This window comes from Coregonus clupeaformis, chromosome 2 (genome assembly GCF_020615455.1).
Source record: "Coregonus clupeaformis isolate EN_2021a chromosome 2, ASM2061545v1, whole genome shotgun sequence".
NCBI classification, from domain to species: domain Eukaryota; kingdom Metazoa; phylum Chordata; class Actinopteri; order Salmoniformes; family Salmonidae; genus Coregonus; species Coregonus clupeaformis.
Window position 1 is genome coordinate 23601648 of NC_059193.1, and position 22102 is coordinate 23623749.

Sequence of the window (22102 nt, forward strand, 5' to 3'; positions counted from 1 at the left end):
ACTGTGTGTGTGTGTGTGTGTGGGTGTGTGTGGGTGGGTGTTTGTGTGTGTGGGTGTGTGCAGGTGTGTGACTGTTTTTCTCTGGGTACTCTACATACGGTACATGCATATATTCAAGTGACTCATTCATTTTCTTGAAAATAAATTAAAATACACCAGAAATTAAAACAGAAATCTAACATTATTTGATCACATTCACCCTAGTCCCCTCTGACATGTATCGGATGAGATGATAGCATCTGTCATATCCAGTAAAAACACATTTAGTATCGGGTTGTTTAGCTCTAAACCCCCCATTCCCTCTCTCTCTCTCCCTGGTTATTGTTGAGTGTGCGTGGGCGGGTGGCGGCTGACTGTCGAGTGACGTGCATCAGAACAGAGGACGAAGTTGTCTGAGTTTCATCACAGTATCAGAGTTCAGGATTAATATCCCAATCTATCTCCCTCTGTACTCCTGTTAATCTGAACACTACACTGTTAATCTGGCTGGAACACTGGTCCATTTTCACACAGCAACATTGTTCAGCAGCACGTCTCAGAGGTAGGGATTACAATTCCAGAATGTTAAGGGGTTGTGAACCTGGAATGACCCTGTCTAGATAATCCATTACACACAGTGTTATTTTCAGTTCTTTCTATCATTTGTGTGTATGTATGAATTAACAATGTCTCAAACAGGAGTGTGTGTGTCTGTGCGTGCGTATGATTCTACTCTCTGTGTGTGTGTCAATGGATACTGAATACTGTACATTGTCTTTCACGAGGGTGTGTGTGTGTGGGTGGAACGTGTGTTCCGTTGCATGCACTCTGTCTCCCATACATCATACATCATCATCTGTCCATCACCATGGAAACAGAACAGGAAGATACATTTGGCGTGTTGGGAGTGGCCTTGGGTGATTGACAGGCTAGCCCCGCCCTCTAACAATAGCCATATTAATGATGCCATCAGACCACAGCCAGAGTCACTGATGATTCAGAAATACAGGGAGGAGTACATACAGCCAACACCATGTGACTCCTGTCCTGGCAGAGAGGTGTGAGGTATTAGCAGGGTCATTCACCTAGTCCCAAAACATCTTGCCTAGACCTGTGTTATGGTGCTGATTTGTCTCTGAAAATCTTTGCTGAAGATAGGAGAGTGTAGTGTCTTTTTACAATATGTACTATGGCGTTATAGAAATTATTGTAGAAACACAGGAATAAACACATTTGATAGTCCTGCAAGGATTATGATGTTGTAGATACCAGTATTCAATACCCCCCCAACCCCCTCTTCATCCATCCCCACCACCTCAACCTATCTCTCCACACGCCCCATCTATCTACATATCAATCTATCTATCCATGCATCCATCATCCATCCCTGCTCTATTCTTCCTTCCCCTCCTGATATTACTCATTACATTGGCTATTGATGAAGTATGTGTGTATGTATGTGCACACACAGCAGTGTATCTGTAGCAATGTCAAGATCGAGGCCTCTCTCCAGTCTCCAGGGTTTCCTGCCCTAGGCTCAAAGAGGGGAGGATATTTAACCCCTTTCCTCCTGTCCCCCTCCCCCTCTTTCTCTCCCCTCCTGCCCTGTAGACTCCTTCCCCCTCCCTGTACAACCCTCCTGTCCTATGTCTAGGGGTTCCCGGACAGAGATGGTAGGATGGTGAAATAGACATGTTAACGATAATAATATTACCAATGATCCCAAAACCATGACAAAATGCATGATTTGTTTGAATCAGTCACTACAGTACTAACAATGTCACCATTACTTTTATGGTAGTGCAGATGAAGGAAATGAGACACTTTAGACCCCCCTCTCCCTCCCTCCTGCCCTCCCTCCCTGTGTCATCCCTCTGGATGGTTGTGATGCAGTGTAACTGAGACCCTGCTGCCCCCCTCTTGCAGGGCTGCTCGTGGCTTTAGCCTGAAGAGCCCGCCCCGCCACCTCCTCCCCTCTCCCGGACTCCTCCCCCAGGATGTTGAACCCCATCCAGGTCCTGTGTTCCGACATCACTTCCCTCTCTCTGGAGCCCGAGCCGTTTGCCTCTTACACTGAAGGTGTGTTTACACTATACAGTATCAATTACTTATCCCTTAATCACCTATTCAGATCTATCTAGACCCAGAGCACTGTGTGTGTGCGAGCAAATGTCTATCTATCTGTCTGTCTGTGTGAATAGATGTGACTGTTTGTGTGTGTATGACTGTGTCTGTCTCTGTGCGCATCTGTCTCTGTGAGTGTCTCTTTCTCTCTCTGTGTGTGTGTGTGTGTGTGTGTGTGTGTGTGGCACCATCAGTTTCCTGAAATAGACTTTGACACTGACCAACTCCAGTCTCACAGAGGACGTGTCCTACTTAAGTCTGAGAAACACACTCATTGTCACTGGAGTCAGTGCTGTAGGACAGAGGACTATGACTGGGGTCAGTGCTGTAGGACAGATAACTATGACTGGGGTCAGTGCTGTAGGACAGAGAACTATGACTGGGGTCAGTGCTGTAGGACAGATAACTATGGCTGGGGTCAGTGCTGTAGGACAGAGAACTATGACTGGGGTCGGTGCTGTAGCACAGATAACTATGACTGGGGTCAGTGCTGTAGGACAGAGAACTATGGCTGGGGTCAGTGCTGTAGGACAGAACTATGGCTGGGGTCAGTGATGTAGGACAGATAACTATGACTGGGGTCAGTGCTGTAGGACAGATAACTATGGCTGGGGTCAGTGCTGTAGGACAGAGAACTATGACTGGGGTCAGTGCTGTAGGACAGATAACTATGACTGGGGTCAGTGCTGTAGGACAGAGAACTATGACTGGGGTCGGTGCTGTAGCACAGATAACTATGACTGGGGTCAGTGCTGTAGGACAGAGAACTATGGCTGGGGTCAGTGCTGTAGGACAGAACTATGGCTGGGGTCAGTGATGTAGGACAGATAACTATGACTGGGGTCAGTGCTGTAGGACAGATAACTATGACTGGGGTTAGTGCTGTAGGACAGAGGACTATGGCTGGGGTCAGTGCTGTAGGACAGAGAACTATGGCTGGGGTCAGTGCTGTAGGACAGAGAACTATGGCTGGGGTCAGTGCTGTAGAACAGATAACTATGACTGGGGTCAGTGCTGTAGGACAGATAACTATGACTGGGGTCAGTGCTGTAGAACGGAGAACTATGACTGGGGTCAGTGCTGTAGTACAGAGAACTATGACTGGGGTCAGTGCTGTAGGACAGATAACTATGACTGGGGTCAGTGCTGTAGGACAGATAACTATGACTGGGGTCTGTCACGAGCGTCAGAGTAAGGAGTAGACCAAGGCGCAGCGTTGCAGGCAAACATACTCATTTATTAGCGAAACGTGATCAAAACAACAAAAGACGGTAACGTGACAGTACACGGTTAAACACAACCAACTAGAAACAAGAACCCACAAAACACAAAGGAAAAACCGACAGTTTAAATTTGGCTCCCAATCAGAGACAACCAGCAAACAGCTGACACTCGTTGCCTCTGATTGGGAGTCACTCAGGCCAACATAGAAATAAAGAACATAGAACTACACACCCTGGCTCAACATAACAGTGTCCCCAGAGCCAGGGCGTGACAGTACCCCCTAAAGGCGCGGACTCCGACCGCGCCAACTAAATACCACAGGGGAGGGACCGGGTGGGCACTCCGCCTTGGCGGCGGATCCGGCTCTGGGCCCGATCCCACTCCCTCTCCAACCCCCAAAGTACCCCTGGTCCGGTCTGGCCCCGCTGGCCGGAGCCGGACTGACGACACGCACCCCTGGCTTGGTGCGTGGAACAGGAACGGACCGGACCGGGCTGACGATGCGCACCCCTGGCTTGGTGCGTGGAGTAGCAACTGGCCGGACCGGGCTGACGATACACACCCCTGGCTTGGTGCGTGGAGCAGGAATGGACCGGACCGGGCTGACGATGCGCACCCCTGGCTTGGTGCGTGGAGTAGCAACTGGCCGGACCGGGCTGACGATACGCACCCCTGGCTTGGTGCGTGGAACAGGCACGGGCCGTGCTGGACTGACGACGCACACCACTGGCCTGGTGTGGAGAGCAGGAGCGGGCCGGGCAGGGCTGACGAAACGCACCACAGACTTGGTGCGGGGGGCAGTAATGGGCCGGACTGGGCTGGCGACGCGCACCACATACTTGGTGCGTAGAGCAGGAACGGGCCGAACAGGGCTGACGAAACGCACCACAGACTTGGTGCGGGAAGCAGGAACAGGCCGGACCGGGCTGGCGACGCGCACCCTAGGCTCGGTGCGGAGAGCAGGAACGGGCCGGACAGGGCTGACGAAACGCACCACAGACTTGGTGCGGGGAGCAGGAACAGACCGGACCGTACTGGGGACACACACCACTGGCCCTACACCGGGATCTGGAACGGGCCGGACCGGACTGGTAACACACCCCAGTACCTCTCGCCGTGCCTCTCCACCTTCCATCCCCTCTTCGACCAGTGGCCCCCGTAACCTGGCGGCCTCCTCTGCCAACCCGTTGGACCGCTCTATCGCGGCCTCCTGCTGCCCCGACGTCGTGAGCCCCCCCCTAAAAAAATTCTGGGGTTCTTTCCTACCCGTGGACCAGGTCTCCATGTCTCTAGCCAGACACTCACTCCACTGCTTCAAAGTCCAACCTTTCTGCTCCTCACTTGGCTTGGCCCAGTCGAGACTCCTACTCCACTGATCCCAGGTCCATCCTCTCTCCTCTTCACGCTGCTTGGTCCTGTCTTGGTGGGTTCTTCTGTCACAAGCGTCAGAGTAAGGAGTAGACCAAGGCGCAGCGTTGCAGGCAAACATACTCATTTATTAGCGAAACGTGATCAAAACAACAAAAGACGGTAACGTGACAGTACACGGTTAAACACAACCAACTAGAAACAAGAACCCACAAAACACAAAGGAAAAACCGACAGTTTAAATATGGCTCCCAATCAGAGACAACCAGCAAACAGCTGACACTCGTTGCCTCTGATTGGGAGTCACTCAGGCCAACATAGAAATAAAGAACATAGAACTACACACCCTGGCTCAACATAACAGTGTCCCCAGAGCCAGGGCGTGACAGGGTCAGTGCTGTAGGACAGATAACTATGACTGGGGTCGGTGCTGTAGCACAGATAACTATGACTGGGGTCAGTGCTGTAGGACAGATAACTATGACTGGGGTCAGTGCTGTAGGACAGATAACTATGACTGGGGTCAGTGCTGTAGGACAGATAACTATGACTGGGGTCAGTGCTGTAGGACAGAGAACTATGGCTGGGGTCAGTGCTGTAGCACAGATAACTATGTCTGGGGTCAGTGCTGTAGGACAGATAATTACGACTGGGGTTAGTGCTGTAGGACAGAGGACTATGGCTGGGGTCAGTGCTGTAGGACAGAGAACTATGGCTGGGGTCAGTGCTGTAGGACAGAGAACTATGACTGGGGTCAGTGCTGTAGTACGGAGGACTATTGCTGGGGTCAGTGCTGTAGGACAGAGAACTATGGCTGGGGTCAGTGCTGTAGGACATAGGACTATCTCTGGGGTCAGTGTTGTAGGACAGAGGACTATCTCTGCGGTCAGTGCTGTAGGACAGAGGAGTATCACTAGGTTAAGTGTTGTAGGACAGAGGACTATTGCTGGGGTCAGTGCTGTAGGACAGAGAACTATGGCTGGGGTCAGTGCTGTAGGACAGATAACTATGACTGGGGTCAGTGCTGTAGGACAGAGGACTATCTCTGGGGTCAGTGTTGTAGGACAGAGGAGTATGACTGGGGTCAGTGCTGTAGGACAGAGGAGTATGACTGGGGTTAGTGCTGTAGGACAGAGTCCCATCGCTGGGGTCAGTGCTGTAGGATAGTGGCCCATCACTGGGGTCAGTGCTGTAGGACAGAGGACTATGACTGGGGTCAGTGCTGTAGGACAGAGGACTGTCTGTGCTGTAGTACAGAGGACTATCACTGTGGGCAGTGCTGAAGGACAGAGGATTATCACTGGGGTAAGTGCTGTAGGACAGAGGACTGTTAGTGCTGTAGGACAGAGGACTATCAATGTGGTCAGTGCTGAAGGACAGAGGACTATCACTGGGGTCAGTGCTGTAGTACAGAGGACTATCACCGGGGTCAGTGCTGTAGGACAGAGGACTGTCAGTGCTGTAGGACAGAGGACTATCAGCACTGTAGGACAGAGGACTATCTCTAGGGTCAGTGCTGTAGGACAGAGGACAATCTCTATGGTCAGTGCTGTAGGACAGATTACTATCACTGAGGTCAGTGCTGTAAGACAGAGGCCTATCTCAAGGGTCAGTGCTGTAGGACAGAGGTCTATCACTGGGGTCAGTGCTGTAGAATAGAGGACTATTAGTGCTGTAAGACAGAGGACTATCACTGTGGTCAGTGCTGTAGGACAGAGGACTATCACTGGGGTCAGTGCTGTAGGACAGATGACTATCATTGGGGTTAGTGCTGTAGGAAAGAGGACAATCACTGGGGTCAGTGCTATAGGACAGAGGGCTATCACTGGGGTCAGTGATGTAGGACGAAGGACTGTCAGTGCTGTAGGACAGAGGACTATCGCTGGGGTCAGTGCTGTAGGACAGAGGACTGTCAGTGCTGTATGACAGAGGACTATGACTGGGGTCAGTGCTGTGGGAAAGGACTATCTCTGGGTTCAGTGCTGTAGGACAGAGGACTATCTCTAGGGTGAGTGCTGTAGGACAGAGGACTATCAGTGCTGTAGTACATAGGACTATCAGTGCTGTAGGACAGAGGACTATCGTGGCACACACATATCCATCCATACTTCATGGGGATAGTGTATAAATGGAAAGTTTATCATATGGATTCAGCATAGATACGGTATAGATTTAATGTATAGGGGTTATATATACTGTAGACATCACATATCAGAGCAGTGTTCATATACAGTATAACTCACTCACTCACTCACATAGATCGTGTCCATAAAAATTTTGTTCCCAGTAGCTTAGCTCCATTGTTGTGTGTTTGGAGTAATGGGAGCACCCCTCTGTGTTACGCTCAGATCACTCTTCTGCTGTCCTCTCTGAAAACCTTCTCACACACACCCAACATGGGGAATGGGTCAATTTAGCACCTCCCTCCCTGATTTCTGTCCCTTTTTTTTGGAGGGTAATTGAGCGTGTGCACAGACACATTCGCACACACAGCCCACCTCAACATACCCACCAACACACACACACACACACACACACACACACACACACACACACACGTCCCCTGTTGGGTGTTAGTTTGTCCATGCTGTTAAGAGAGTTATATTGGCAGCAATCTTTACCCAGACCAGAGATGGCTATAATTGGAACAGTAGGACACCCCATCCTCCCTCCCAAAAAACAATCCCACTGATGACGACCCACCCTCCTTATCAGCCCACAAGCAGTTTGTGTGTGTGTGTGTGTTTTACTGTATGTGTTGTGTGTGAATAGTCTTATGATTTGGTTCTGGTTGATGAGGAAAGTGTGGGATGGACATGTGCTTGCCTGTGTGTGGATGTGTGTGTTTTTGTTAGTTTGTGAAGGACATGTTCATGCTTGCCTGTGTGTGTGTGTACGTGCGTACGTACGTGCATGCAAATGTGTATGAATGTGTGTGTGTATGTGGACAGTGTTTGTGTGCATGCCTGATGCCTGTGTATATGTGCTCAGACTGTTCCTCTGTAGTTAGGTAGTGAGTCAGTCAGACTGTTCCTCTGTAGTTAGGCAGTGAGTCAGTCAGACTGGTTCTCTGTAGTTAGGTAATGAGTCAGTAAGACTGTTCCTCTGTAGTTAGGTAGTGAGTCAGTCAGAATGTTCCTCTGTAGTTAGGTAATGAGTCAGTCAGACTGGTTCTCTGTAGTTAGGTAGTGAGTCAGTCAGACTGGTTCTCTGTAGTTAGGTAGTGAGTCAGTCAGACTGGTTCTCTGTAGTTAGGTAGTGAGTCAGTCAGACTGGTTCTCTGTAGTTAGGTAGTGAGTCAGTCAGACTGTTCCTCTGTAGTTAGGTAGTGAGTCAATCAGACTGGTTCTCTGTAGTTAGGTAGTGAGTCAGTCAGACTGGTTCTCTGTAGTTAGGTAGTGAGTCAGTCAGACTGGTTCTCTGTACTTAGGTAATGCGTCAGTCAGACTGGTCCTCTGTAGTTAGGTAGTGAGTCAGTCAGACTGGTTCTCTGTAGTTAGGTAATGAGTCAGTCAGACTGGTTCTCTGTAGTTAGGTAGTGAGTCCGTCAGACTGGTTCTCTGTAGTTAGGTAATGAGTCAGTCAGACTGTTCCTCTGTAGTTAGGTAGTGAGTCAGTCAGACTGGTTCTCTGTAGTTAGTTAGTGAGTCAGTCAGGCTGGTTCTCTGTAGTTAGTTAGTGAGTCAGTCAGACTGGTTCTCTGTAGTTAGGTTGTGAGTCAGTCAGACTGGTTCTCTGTAGTTAGGTTGTGAGTCAGTCAGACTGGTTCTCTGTAGTTAGGTAATGAGTCAGTCAGACTGTTCCTCTGTAGTTAGGTAGTGAGTCAGTCAGACTGGTTCTCTGTAGTTAGGTAATGAGTCAATCAGACTAGTTCTCTGTAGTTAGGTAGTGAGTCAGTCAGACTGGTTCTCTGTAGTTAGGTAATGTGTCAGTCAGACTGTTCCACTGTAGTTAGGTAGTGAGTCAGTCAGACTGGTTCTCTGTAGTTAGGTAGTGAGTCAGTCAGACTGGTTCTCTGTAGTTAGGTAATGAGTCAGTCAGACTGTTCCTCTGTAGTTAGGTAGTGAGTCAGTCAGACTGGTTCTCTGTAGTTAGTGAGTCAGTCAGACTGGTTCTCTGTAGTTAGGTTGTGAGTCAGTCAGACTGGTTCTCTGTAGTTAGGTAGTGAGTCAGTCAGACTGGTTCTCTGTAGTGAGTCAGTCAGACTGGTTCTCTGTAGTTAGGTAGTGAGTCAGTCAGACTGGTTCTCTGTAGTTAGTTAGTGAGTCAGTCAGACTGGTTCTCTGTAGTTAGGTAGTGAGTCAGTCAGACTGGTTCTCTGTAGTTAGGTTGTGAGTCAGTCAGACTGGTTCTCTGTAGTTAGGTAGTGAGTCAGTCAGACTGGTTCTCTGTAGTTAGGTTGTGAGTCAGTCAGACTGGTTCTCTGTAGTTAGGTAGTGAGTCAGTCAGACTGGTTCTCTGTAGTTAGTTAGTGAGTCAGTCAGACTGGTTCTCTGTAGTTAGGTTGTGAGTCAGTCAGACTGGTTCTCTGTAGTTAGGTTGTGAGTCAGTCAGACTGGTTCTCTGTAGTTAGGTAGTGAGTCAGTCAGACTGGTTCTCTGTAGTTAGTTAGTGAGTCAGTCAGACTAGTTCTCTGTAGTTAGGTTGTGAGTCAGTCAGACTGGTTCTCTGTAGTTAGTTAGTGAGTCAGTCAGACTGGTTCTCTGTAGTTAGGTTGTGAGTCAGTCAGACTGGTTCTCTGTAGTTAGGTTGTGAGTCAGTCAGACTGGTTCTCTGTAGTTAGGTAGTGAGTCAGTCAGACTGGTTCTCTGTAGTTAGGTAGTGAGTCGGCAAGACTGGTTCTCTGTAGTTAGTTAGTGAGTCAGTCAGACTGGTTCTCTGTAATTAGGTAGTGAGTCAGTCAGACTGGTTCTCTGTAGTGAGTCGGCCAAACTGGTTCTCTGTAGTTAGGTAGTGAGTCAGTCAGACTGGTTCTCTGTAGTGAGTCGGCCAAACTGATTCTCTGTAGTTAGTTAGTGAGTCGGCCAGACTGGTTCTCTGTAGTTAGTTAGTGAGTCAGTCAGACTGGTTCTCTGTAGTTAGTTAGTTAGTCAGTCAGCCAGACCAGTGTACCTATCTCTGGTCAGTCCTGATGGTAATGTAATGGGAGACCAGGCCTGCTATGACACTACAGGACACATCCACTCTGCTTCCCACTGCACCATAGAGCTGTTATTTGAACTCTGCATGGGGAGGGTATCGCTGTACGGACCAATAGTGCTGCTACAGTACTGTAGACTTCTATAGGGTTGGTGATGTGGTTCCCAGTACTGACAGGAGAGAATGTGCTCCATATTCCATTTCGCTACTGTATGTATGTCTGCTCTCTGGTGACGCTGAACTTTGTGTGTGTGAATGTGCCTTGAAGGGTGCGCTCTGAGATATATGGGTGTGTATGTACTGTGAGGTTTGTGTGTTTAGCATGTGTCCGTTGCGGCGGAAACAGTGCTGTACTGAAAAACGTGGAGGGGTTGGGTTGTGGGTTGGGGAACGCTGTCAGCATGGTCACTGTCCTTTTAAATATGCCACTCATTGCTTCAAGCCACACCTCGCCACACCCACCAAACGGGATCAAACGTACTGTTGAAGAACGTATAAGAACGTTTTGGGGAATGTTTCAGGACAAACCGTTCCGTAACGTAGCAAACGTTCAAGCGAACTGAACACACCTTCGGTTTAATTTGGGCTGTTTGTGGGCAGGGCAAGGCAGGCTGCTTCCCCTGCTACTGCCTGCCTCACCAACCAGACTGGTACTACTAGAGCCAGATCACTTCAGCATGTTGCCATGGCAACTCCTGCACAGGAAATACCCTGCCCCAGTCCCCCCCTAGAGAGAGAGAGAGAGAGAGAGAGAGAGACTCAGCACAGGTCATTGCCTCCCTCCTCCCATCATTCACTCCTTAAGGCCAGATCTCAGCAGGGTTCAAAGGCTGGATTTAACCTGCCACTCCGCACCTTCCTTCACCTGTTATCATTATCAATACCATGGTTTATACACACTTTACTAATGGTTACTAACCTATTTGATAATGGTTTAATGACAGTTTATAAGCAGACCTCCTAATAGAAATGTTACCTATTATCAATAAAGCCATTGGTTATGTGAGACAGAATCCATTCTAACAGAATTAATCATGTAGGCTATCCATTGACTGTGATTACCACTTTAATGTAATGTAATATTGAATCAATCAGCTGTAAGTAGGAGATGCTATCTGACAGGATGGTCCCTGGCTACTAAAACAGGCCTCCTCCTTAGACTGGCCTGTAGTGTCTCAGACACATGAGGAGATGACTGGAGGGTTAGGAGAGTTCAAATAGCAATATTTACTGTTCAGTCACTGCTTTTCACTACTCAGTCTGTAGCTGTGGCATGTTTTAGATACATGTGCGTGTTTGGGGGGCCGAGGGGTTATGTGTTCATTTTTATTCATTTGTTTACTTACTGTATTGTTGGGTGATGCTGCTTACAGTACCAGCTGATAATGAATAGTTCATTATGGGGCATGTTTATCTGTGTTCGGTTTGCTAATAGCTACTCTCTCTCTCCCATCTCTTTCTCCCATCTCCCCCTCCCTCTCTCTCTCTCTCTCTCTCTCTCTCTCTCCCCCCTATCTCTCTCCCATCTCACCCCATCTCTCTCTCTCTCTCTCTCCATCTTTCTCCCATCTCACCCCATCTCTCTTTCTCTCTCTCCCCTATCTCTCTCCCATCTTACCCCAGCTGATATCATCTCCACTGTAGAGTTCAGCCACACTGGAGAGCTCCTGGCCACAGGGGACAAGGGGGGGCGTGTGGTCATCTTCCAGAGGGAACCTGAGGTACATGCACACACCAACCACAGACTTGGCACTGTGTGTGTTCACTACATAGATGTTTAGGGTCAATTTCAGATAATTACTTGAAATCACTGCAATTGAGATTAAATTGAATCCAGCCCTGCATAACTGTCTTCTCTCTCTCATTCATATATATGCACACACACACAGTGTAAGACAGAGCCGTACTCCCAGGGAGAGTATAATGTCTACAGCACGTTCCAGAGCCATGAGCCGGAGTTTGACTACCTGAAGAGTCTGGAGATAGAGGAGAAAATCAACAAGATACGATGGCTGCCTCAGCAGAACGCCGCCCACTTCCTCCTCTCCACCAATGGTGAGGGATTGCTGCCTTAGCACCAGGGAGTTATCATAATGTTTTTACATGATATTACCATGTTATTGTTACTCTATCATCCATACTTGTCCTGCCTGTCTGAAAGTTAAGACTATGTGAGGCATATGATTGGGGAATTATCCTGTCTGTGTAATAAGGCTGTTTGAGGAATATGATTGGAGTATTGTGCTGTCCGTCTATCAGATAAGACCGTTAAGCTGTGGAAGGTGAGTGAGCGGGACAAGAGGCCTGAAGGCTACAACCTGAAGGATGAGGAGGGCAGGATGAAGGACCTCTCCACCGTCACCTCACTACAGGTACACACCTCCTCTTCCTCAGGCTTCTTTCTCCTCCTCTCCTTCTTCTGTCTCCATCTTTCTATCTACTTTATCTATCCATCTCTCCTTAAATGTATCATGTTACTCTGGACTACCTTTCTTTCTTTCTTTCTTTCTTTCTTTCTTTCTTTCTTTCTTTCTTTCTTTCTTTCTTTCTTTCTTTCTTTCTTTCTTTCTTTCTTTCTTTCTTTCTTTCTTTCTTTCTTTCTTTCTTTCTTTCTTTCTTTCTTTCTTTCTTTCTTTCTTTCCCTTTCCTCTGTGTCTATGTTCTGTATATTCTGTATGTCCTGTGTGTGTTATGTGCACACACAGACACACACATTCGCACATGTTCCAGATCGGACAGCATAAGTAGGTCAGAGGTGCAGATGTGTTTGCATTTATAAAAGTGGGTCATTGACCCAAGGTGTGTGTGTGTAACAGTATTTCTTCCGTCCCTCTCCTTGCCCCAACCTGGGTTTGAACTAGGGACCCTCTGAACACATCAACAACTGCCTCCCAACACACCACCTGTCGCTCCACAAAAGCCGCAGCCCTTGCAGAGCAAGGAAAACAACTACTTCAAGATTTCAGAGCGAGTGATGTCACCGATTTGAAATGCTACTAGTGCGCACCGCTAACTAGCTAGCCATTTCCCAGTGTGTGTGTGTGTGTGCTTGGCGACAACAAATAATGCCAGCTGTTCTGTTTTTTGGGGGGACTGTTGTCTCTGTGTTGGTGAAAACACAGCCATACTCCTCTTTACTGGTTGACATTATCTGTTGCATTCTTCTCATATCATCATCCCTGTGCCCTAAAGCACAGACGGAAGAAGAATTTGTACAATGTCACATGACCAATAGGTACGGAAAAAAGCAATTAGTGAGAAACCTAGCTTTTTTCTGCCTTAATTTCCACAAGCGATAATATCACATTATTACAGGCATTCCTAATGGGTATATCTCAGTGATTTCTCTGTGCTCTCTGTAAAGATACAATCATTTTCAAGCTCCCATTTTGGACAAAATGAAATAAAAATATTTATTCTATGAATGTGGACTGTATCATTTGATCTCATCATTTTGGGTCTACTCACCACATGGTACATTTATCTGTGTTTCTGACTGTATCCTCTGTGACAGGGATCATCAACTAGATTCAGCTGCGGGATGATTTTTTCTTGAGGCGGAACATACTGTAATTACAAATAATTTGTAGACCGCAAATTGACTTCAAGAAGCCCAAACAGATATAATATTTGACTAAAATGTGTGGAAATACTTGAACAGATTTCCTAAATTTCCTAAAATCACTTGGAGCTGATTTCCTGGTGTTTTTACAGCACTTGGGGGGCCAACTAAAACCACCCGCTGTGTTGTGTGTTCTGACTGTCTGTACTCTGTCTAGGTGCCGGTGTTGAAGCCCATGGATCTGATGGTGGAGGTGAGTCCTCGGCGTGTCTTTGCCAACGCCCACACCTACCACGTCAACTCCATCTCCATCAACTCCGACCACGAGACCTACATGTCAGCTGACGACCTGAGGATCAACCTCTGGCACCTGGGCATCACCGACCGCAGCTTCAGTATCCTTTAGATCAGACAATGGGTCAATACACACACTCCTGTATGAGACACTGTTCATTTATATACACACACACAGTGATGTGGGGAGGGGAATCATTCCTGAGGAGTGAAAATGCAGCTCAATGAATTATTCAATCTCTTTTATAAATATTTAACTCCTTTTGTGGCATATAATGCAGCTGAATAGAACACACACACACACACACACACACACACACACACACACACACACACACACACACACACACACACACACACTCCTCACCCCAGACAGGATTTGCTTGTTACAATTCATATGAAGTTGGGATTATTCTCCCACTACCCCTAGTACCCCCTAAAGGTGTGTGTTTGACAATATATGTAATGATGTCAGTGTGTTTTGGCGTATCATTCTGAATATGTATGTATGCTATGTTTGTAATCACCCTCGCACACAATCAAATGTGTGTATGCTGTTATATAGACAGTATGTTGTAGTCCTGAACCCGTGGCCCAGACATCGTGGACATCAAGCCAGTGAACATGGAGGATCTGACAGAGGTGATAACAGCAGCAGAGTTCCACCCTCACCACTGTAACCTGTTGGTCTACAGCAGCAGTAAAGGAACTCTACGGCTCTGTGACATGAGAGAGGCCGCACTGTGTGACAAACACTCCAAATGTGAGCATACAGACAGACAGACGGACATAGCCTACAGTCACACACACACACACACACACACACACACACACACACACACACACCGTTACAGATACACAGATGCTGTACATCACACACACACACACACACACACACACACACACTCTCAACCCCTCTCCTCTCCTCCTCTAGTGTTTGAGGAGCCGGAGGACCCTAGTAACCGCTCCTTCTTCTCGGAGATCATCTCGTCTGTGTCGGACGTCAAGTTCAGCCACAGCGGGCGCTACCTGCTGACCAGAGACTACCTCACCGCCAAGGTGTGGGACCTCAACATGGAGAACAAGCCCCTGGAGATATACCAGGTGAGGAGCCCAATATCACTATTAACACAGAGACATAGACAGTATGTAATGTCGCTATTAATACAGAGACATAGACAGTATGTAATGTCACTATTAACACAGAGACATAGACAGTATGTAATGTCGCTATTAATACAGAGACATAGACAGTATGTAATGTCACTATTAACACAGAGACATAGACAGTATGCAATGTAACTATTAACACAGAGACATAGACAGTATGTAATGTCACTATTAACACAGAGACATAGACAGTATGTAATGTCACTATTAACACAGAGACATAGACAGTATGTAATGTCACTATTAACACAGAGACATAGACAGTATGTAATGTCACTATTAACACAGAGACATAGACAGTATGCAATGTAACTATTAACACAGAGACATAGACAGTATGTAATGTCACTATTAACACAGAGACATAGACAGTATGTAATGTCACTATGAATACAGAGACATAGACAGTATGTAATGTTACATGTCACTACTAACACAGAGATACCTTGCTGAGCCACTACACTGGGAAAGGAGGGGGGATACCTTGCTGAGCCACTACACTGGGAAAGGAGGGGGGATACCTTGCTGAGACACTACACTGGGGGGGATACCTTACTGAGACACTACACTGGGGGGGATACCTTACTGAGACACTACACTGGGGGGGGATACCTTACTAAGATACTACACTGGGGGGGATACCTTACTGAGACACTACACTGGGGGGATACCTTACTGAGATACTACACTGGGGGGGATACCTTACTGAGACACTACACTGGGGGGGATACCTTACTGAGACACTACACTGGGATGGGGGGGATACCTTACTGAGACACTACACTGGGAGGGCGGGGGGGATACCTTACTGAGACGACACACTGGGATGGGGGGGATACCTTACTGAGACACTACACTGGGGGGGATACCTTACTGAGACACTACACTGTGGGGGGGTATACCTTACTGAGACACTACACTGGGGGGGGGGATACATTACTACACTGGGGGGGGGGATACCTTACTGAGACACTACGCTGGGGGGAGACCTTACTGAGACACTACACTGGGAGGGGGGATACCTTACTGAGACACTACACTGGGGGGGTACCTTACTGAGACACTACACTGGGATGGGGGGGATACTTTACTGAGACACTACACTGGGACGGGGGGGATACCTTACTGAGACACTACACTGGGAGGGGGGGATACCTTCCTGAGACACTACACTGGGATGGGGGGGATACCTTACTAGGACACTACACTGGGGGGGGGATACCTTACTGAGACACTACACTGGGGGGGGATACCTTACTGAGACACTACACTGGGATGGCGGGGGGGGATACCTTACTGAGACACTACACTGGGGGGGGGGGGGATACCTTACTGAGACACTACACTGGGATGGGGGGATACCTTACTGAGACACTACACTGGGGGGGGGGGGATACCTTACTGAGACACTACACTGGGAGGGGGGATGCCTTACTGAGACACTACACTGGGATGGGGGGGATACCTTACTGAGACACTACACTGGGAGGGGGGGATACCTTACTGAGACACTACACTGGGAGGGGGGGTACCTTACTGAGACACTACACTGGGATGGGGGGGATACCTTACTGAGACACTACACTTGGACGGGGGGATACCTTACTGAGACACTACACTGGGGGGATACCTTACTGAGACACTACACTGGGATGGGGGGATACCTTACTGAGACACTACACTGGGGGGGGGGATACCTTACTGAGACACTACACTGGGAGGGCGGGGGGGATACCTTACTGAGACACTACACTGGGGGGATACCTTACTGAGATAATACACTGGGGGGGTACCTTACTGAGACACTACACTGGGGGGGGGATAACTTACTGAGACACTACACTGGGGGGATACCTTACTGAGACACTACACTGGGAGGGGGGTACCTTACTGAGACACTACACTGGGAGGGGGGATACCTTACTGAGACACTACACTGGGGGGGTACCTTACTGAGGCACTACACTGGGATGGGGGGGATACCTTACTGAGACACTACACTGGGATGGGGGGTGGGGATACCTTACTGAGACACTACACTTGGAGGGGGGATACCTTACTGAGAAACTACGCTGGGGGGGGGATACCTTACTGAGAAACTACGCTGGGGGGGGATACCTTACTGAGACACTACACTGTGGGGGGATACCTTACTGAGACACTACACTGGGGGGGATACCTTACTGAGACACTACACTGGGGGGGATACCTTACTGAGACACTACACTGGGAGGGGGGTACCTTACTGAGACACTACACTGGGATGGGGGGATACCTTACTGAGACACTACACTGGGATGGGGGGAGGGGATACCTTACTGAGACACTACACTTGGAGGGGGGGATACCTTACTGAGACACTACACTGGGGGGGGATACCTTACTGAGACACTACACTGGTAGGGGGGTACCTTACTGAGACACTACACTGGGAGGGGGGGATACCTTACTGAGACACTACACTGGTAGGGGGGGGATACCTTACTGAGACACTACACTGGGATGGGGGGTGGGGATACCTTACTGAGACACTACACTTGGAGGGGGGGATACCTTACTGAGACACTACACTGGTAGGGGGGTATACCTTACTGAGACACTACACTGGGATGGGGGGTGGGGATACCTTACTGAGACACTACACTTGGAGGGGGGATACCTTACTGAGACACTACACTGGGGGGGGGGATACCTTACTGAGTGAGACACTACACTGGGATGGGGGGGATACCTTACTGAGACACTACACTGGGGGGGGGGGGGATACCTTACTGAGACACTACACTGGGATGGGGGGATACCTTACTGAGACACTACACTGGGAGGGGGGATGCCTTACTGAGACACTACACTGGGATGGGGGGGATACCTTACTGAGACACTACACTGGGGGGTACCTTACTGAGACACTACACTGGGAGGGGGGATACCTTACTGAGACACTACACTGGGAGGGGGGTACCTTACTGAGACACTACACTGGGATGGGGGGGATACCTTACTGAGACACTACACTTCGACGGGGGATACCTTACTGAGACACTACACTGGGGGGATACCTTACTGAGACACTACACTGGGATGGGGGGATACCTTACTGAGACACTACACTGGGGGGAGATACCCTACTGAGACACTACACTGGGAGGGCGGGGGGATACCTTACTGAGACACTACACTGGGGGGGGATACCTTACTGAGATAATACACTGGGGGGGGATACCTTACTGAGACACTACACTGGGGGGGATAACTTACTGAGACACTACACTGGGGGGGATACCTTACTGAGACACTACACTGGGATGGGGGGGATACCTTACTGAGACACTACACTGGGGGGAGATACCTTACTGAGACACTACACTGGGAGGGCGGGGGGGATACCTTACTGAGACACTACACTGGGGGGATACCTTACTGAGATACTACACTGGGGGGGATACCTTACTGAGACACTACACTGGGGGGAGTTACCTTACTGAGACACTACACAGGGGGATACCTTACTGAGACACTACACTGGGGGGGGATACCTTACTGAGACACTACACTGGGAGGGGGGGATACCTTACTGAGACACTACACTGGGATGGGGGGATACCTTACTGAGACACTACACTTGGGACGGGGGGATACCTTACTGAGACACTACACTTGGACGGGGGGGATACCTTACTGAGACACTACACTGGGGGGGAGATACCTTACTGAGACACTACACTGGGAGGGCGGGGGGATACCTTACTGAGACACTACACTGGGGGGAGATACCTTACTGAGACACTACACTGGGAGGGCGGGGGGGATACCTTACTGAGACACTACACTGGGGGGGATACCTTACTGAGATAATACACTGGGGGGGGGATACCTTACTGAGACACTACACTGGGGGGGGATAACTTACTGAGACACTACACTGGGGGGATACCTGACTGAGACACTACACTGTGATGGGGGGGATACCTTACTGAGACACTACACTGGGGGGAGATACCTTACTGAGACACTACACTGGGAGGGCGGGGGTGATACCTTACTGAGACACTACACTGGGGGGTGATACCTTACTGAGATACTACACTGGGGGGATACCTTACTGAGACACTACACTGGGGGGTAACTTACTGAGACACTACACTGGGGGGATACCTTACTGAGACACTACACTGGGATGGGGGGATACCTTACTGAGACACTACACTGGGGGGGAGATACCTTACTGAGACACTACACTGGGGGGGGATACCTTACTGAGACACTACACTGGGGGGGATACCTTACTGAGACACTACACTGGGGGGGGATACCTTACTGAGACACTACACTGGGGGGTTACCTTACTGAGACACTACACAGGGGGGATACCTTACTGAGACACTACACTGGGGGGGATACCTTACTGAGACACTACACTGGGAGGGGGGGATACCTTACTGAGACACTACACTGGGATGGGGGGGGATACCTTACTGAGACACTACACTTGGGACGGGGGGGATACCTTACTGAGACACTACACTTGGACGGGGGGGATACCTTACTGAGACACTACACTGGGGGGAGATACCTTACTGAGACACTACACTGGGAGGCGGGGGGATACCTTACTGAGACACTACACTGGGGGGGAGATACCTTACTGAGACACTACACTGGGAGGGCGGGGGGATACCTTACTGAGACACTACACTGGGGGGATACCTTACTGAGACAATACACTGGGGGGATACCTTACTGAGACACTACACTGGGGGGGATAACTTACTGAGACACTACACTGGGGGGATACCTTACTGAGACACTACACTGTGATGGGGGGGATACCTTACTGAGACACTACACTGGGGGGGAGATACCTTACTGAGACACTACACTGGGAGGGCGGGGGTGATACCTTACTGAGACACTACACTGGGGGGTGATACCTTACTGAGATACTACACTGGGGGGGGGGGGATACCTTACTGAGACACTACACTGGGGGGGGGGTTACCTTACTGAGACACTACACAGGGGGGATACCTTACTGAGACACTACACGGGGGGGGGGTACCTTACTTAGACACTACACTGGGAGGGGGGGGGGCTACCTTACTGAGACACTACACTGGGAGGGGGGGGATACCTTACTGAGACACTACACTGGGGGGGATACCTTACTGAGACACTACACTGGGATGGGGGGTGGGGATACCTTACTGAGACTCTACACTTGGAGGGGGGATACCTTACTGAGAAACTACGCTGGGGGGGATACCTTACTGAGACACTACACTGGGGGGGGTACCTTACTGAGACACTACACTGGGATGGGGGGATACCTTACTGAGACACTACACTGGGGGAGGTACCTTACTGAGACACTACACGGGGGGATACCTTACTGAGACACTACACTGGGGGGGGTGGATACCTACTGAGACACTACACTGGGATGGGGGGATACCTTACTGAGACACTACACTGGGGGGGGATACCTTACTGAGACACTACACTGGGATGGGGGGATACCTTACTGAGACACTACACTGGGGGGGAGATACCCTACTGAGACACTACACTGGGAGGGCGGGGGGATACCTTACTGAGACACTACACTGGGGGGATACCTTACTGAGATAATACACTGGGGGGATACCTTACTGAGACACTACACTGGGGGGGGATAACTTACTGAGACACTACACTGGGGGGGATACCTTACTGAGACACTACACTGGGATGGGGGGGATACCTTACTGAGACACTACACTGGGGGGGAGATACCTTACTGAGACACTACACTGGGAGGGCGGGGGGATACCTTACTGAGACTCTACACTTGGAGGGGGATACCTTACTGAGAAACTACGCTGGGGGGATAACTTACTGAGACACTACACTGGGGGGATACCTTACTGAGACACTACACTGGGATGGGGGGATACCTTACTGAGACACTACACTGGGGGGAGTTACCTTACTGAGACACTACACGGGGGGATACCTTACTGAGACACTACACTGCGGGGGGGTACCTTACTGAGACACTACACTGGGAGGGGGGGATACCTTACTGAGACACTACACTGGGATGGGGGATACCTTACTGAGACACTACACTTGGACGGGGGGATACCTTACTGAGACACTACACTTGGGACGGGGGGATACCTTACTGAGACACTACACTGGGGGAGATACCTTACTGAGACACTACACTGGGAGGGCGGGGGGATACCTTACTGAGACACTACACTGGGGGGATACCTTACTGAGATAATACACTGGGGGGATACCTTACTGAGACACTACACTGGGGGGGATAACTTACTGAGACACTACACTGGGGGGGATACCTTACTGAGACACTACACTGGGATGGGGGGGATACCTTACTGAGACACTACACTGGGGGGGGAGATGCCTTACTGAGACACTACACTGGGAGGGCGGGGGTATACCTTACTGAGACACTACACTGGGGGGTGATACCTTACTGAGATACTACACTGGGGGGATACCTTACTGAGACACTACACTGGGGGGTACCTTACTGAGACACTACACAGGGGGGATACCTTACTGAGACACTACACGGGGGGTACCTTACTGAGACACTACACTGGGAGGGGGCTACCTTACTGAGACACTACACTGGGAGGGGGGATACCTTACTGAGACACTACACTGGGGGGGACCTTACTGAGACACTACACTGGGATGGGGGGATACCTTACTGAGACACTACACTGGGATGGGGGTGGGGATACCTTACTGAGACACTACACTTGGAGGGGGGATACCTTACTGAGAAACTACGCTGGGGGGGATACCTTACTGAGACACTACACTGGGGGGGATACCTTACTGAGACGCTACACTGGGATGGGGGGGATACCTTACTGAGACACTACACTGGGATGGGGGGGATACCTTACTGAGACACTACACTGGGGGGATACCTTACTGAGACACTACACTGGGGGGGGATACCTTACTGAGACACTACACTTGGGGGGGGGGGTACCTTACTGAGGCCTATCAACATCTGCAATGCAGCAAGGAGACAGAGAGAGAGGTGGGGGAGGGAGAGAGGGGGAGAAGGAGGGACTGTAAAACTCTTCTGATTTGGCCGTATTAACTGAAGTCTTTCCTTTAGTGAATTGAAAAGGAGAGGAGAGAGGATGAGTGGGAGAAAAGGTTAACACTAAAATACTGAGGTAAAAAAGGAAAGATGTGAGGGTGGAGAAGGGA

General features: G+C 49.5%; 1 protein-coding gene across 2 annotated transcripts in view; it reads left to right on the top strand.

The window, feature by feature from the left end:
• LOC121579867 (serine/threonine-protein phosphatase 2A 55 kDa regulatory subunit B gamma isoform-like) overlaps positions 1–22102 on the top strand; it is a 42617-nt gene that overhangs the window by 17663 nt on the left and 2852 nt on the right. Inside the window, exons 2-8 of one of the 2 annotated variants that reach the window (XM_041894818.2) lie at positions 1906–2058; positions 11458–11555; positions 11724–11889; positions 12094–12206; positions 13614–13791; positions 14289–14453; positions 14625–14794. In XM_041894818.2, coding sequence (XP_041750752.1) covers positions 1977–2058; positions 11458–11555; positions 11724–11889; positions 12094–12206; positions 13614–13791; positions 14289–14453; positions 14625–14794 — 972 coding nt within the window. In that variant the 5' untranslated portion in view covers positions 1906–1976. The remainder of the gene's footprint in view (positions 1–1905; positions 2059–11457; positions 11556–11723; positions 11890–12093; positions 12207–13613; positions 13792–14288; positions 14454–14624; positions 14795–22102) is intronic. The other variant, XM_041894819.2, reaches the window with a different exon arrangement.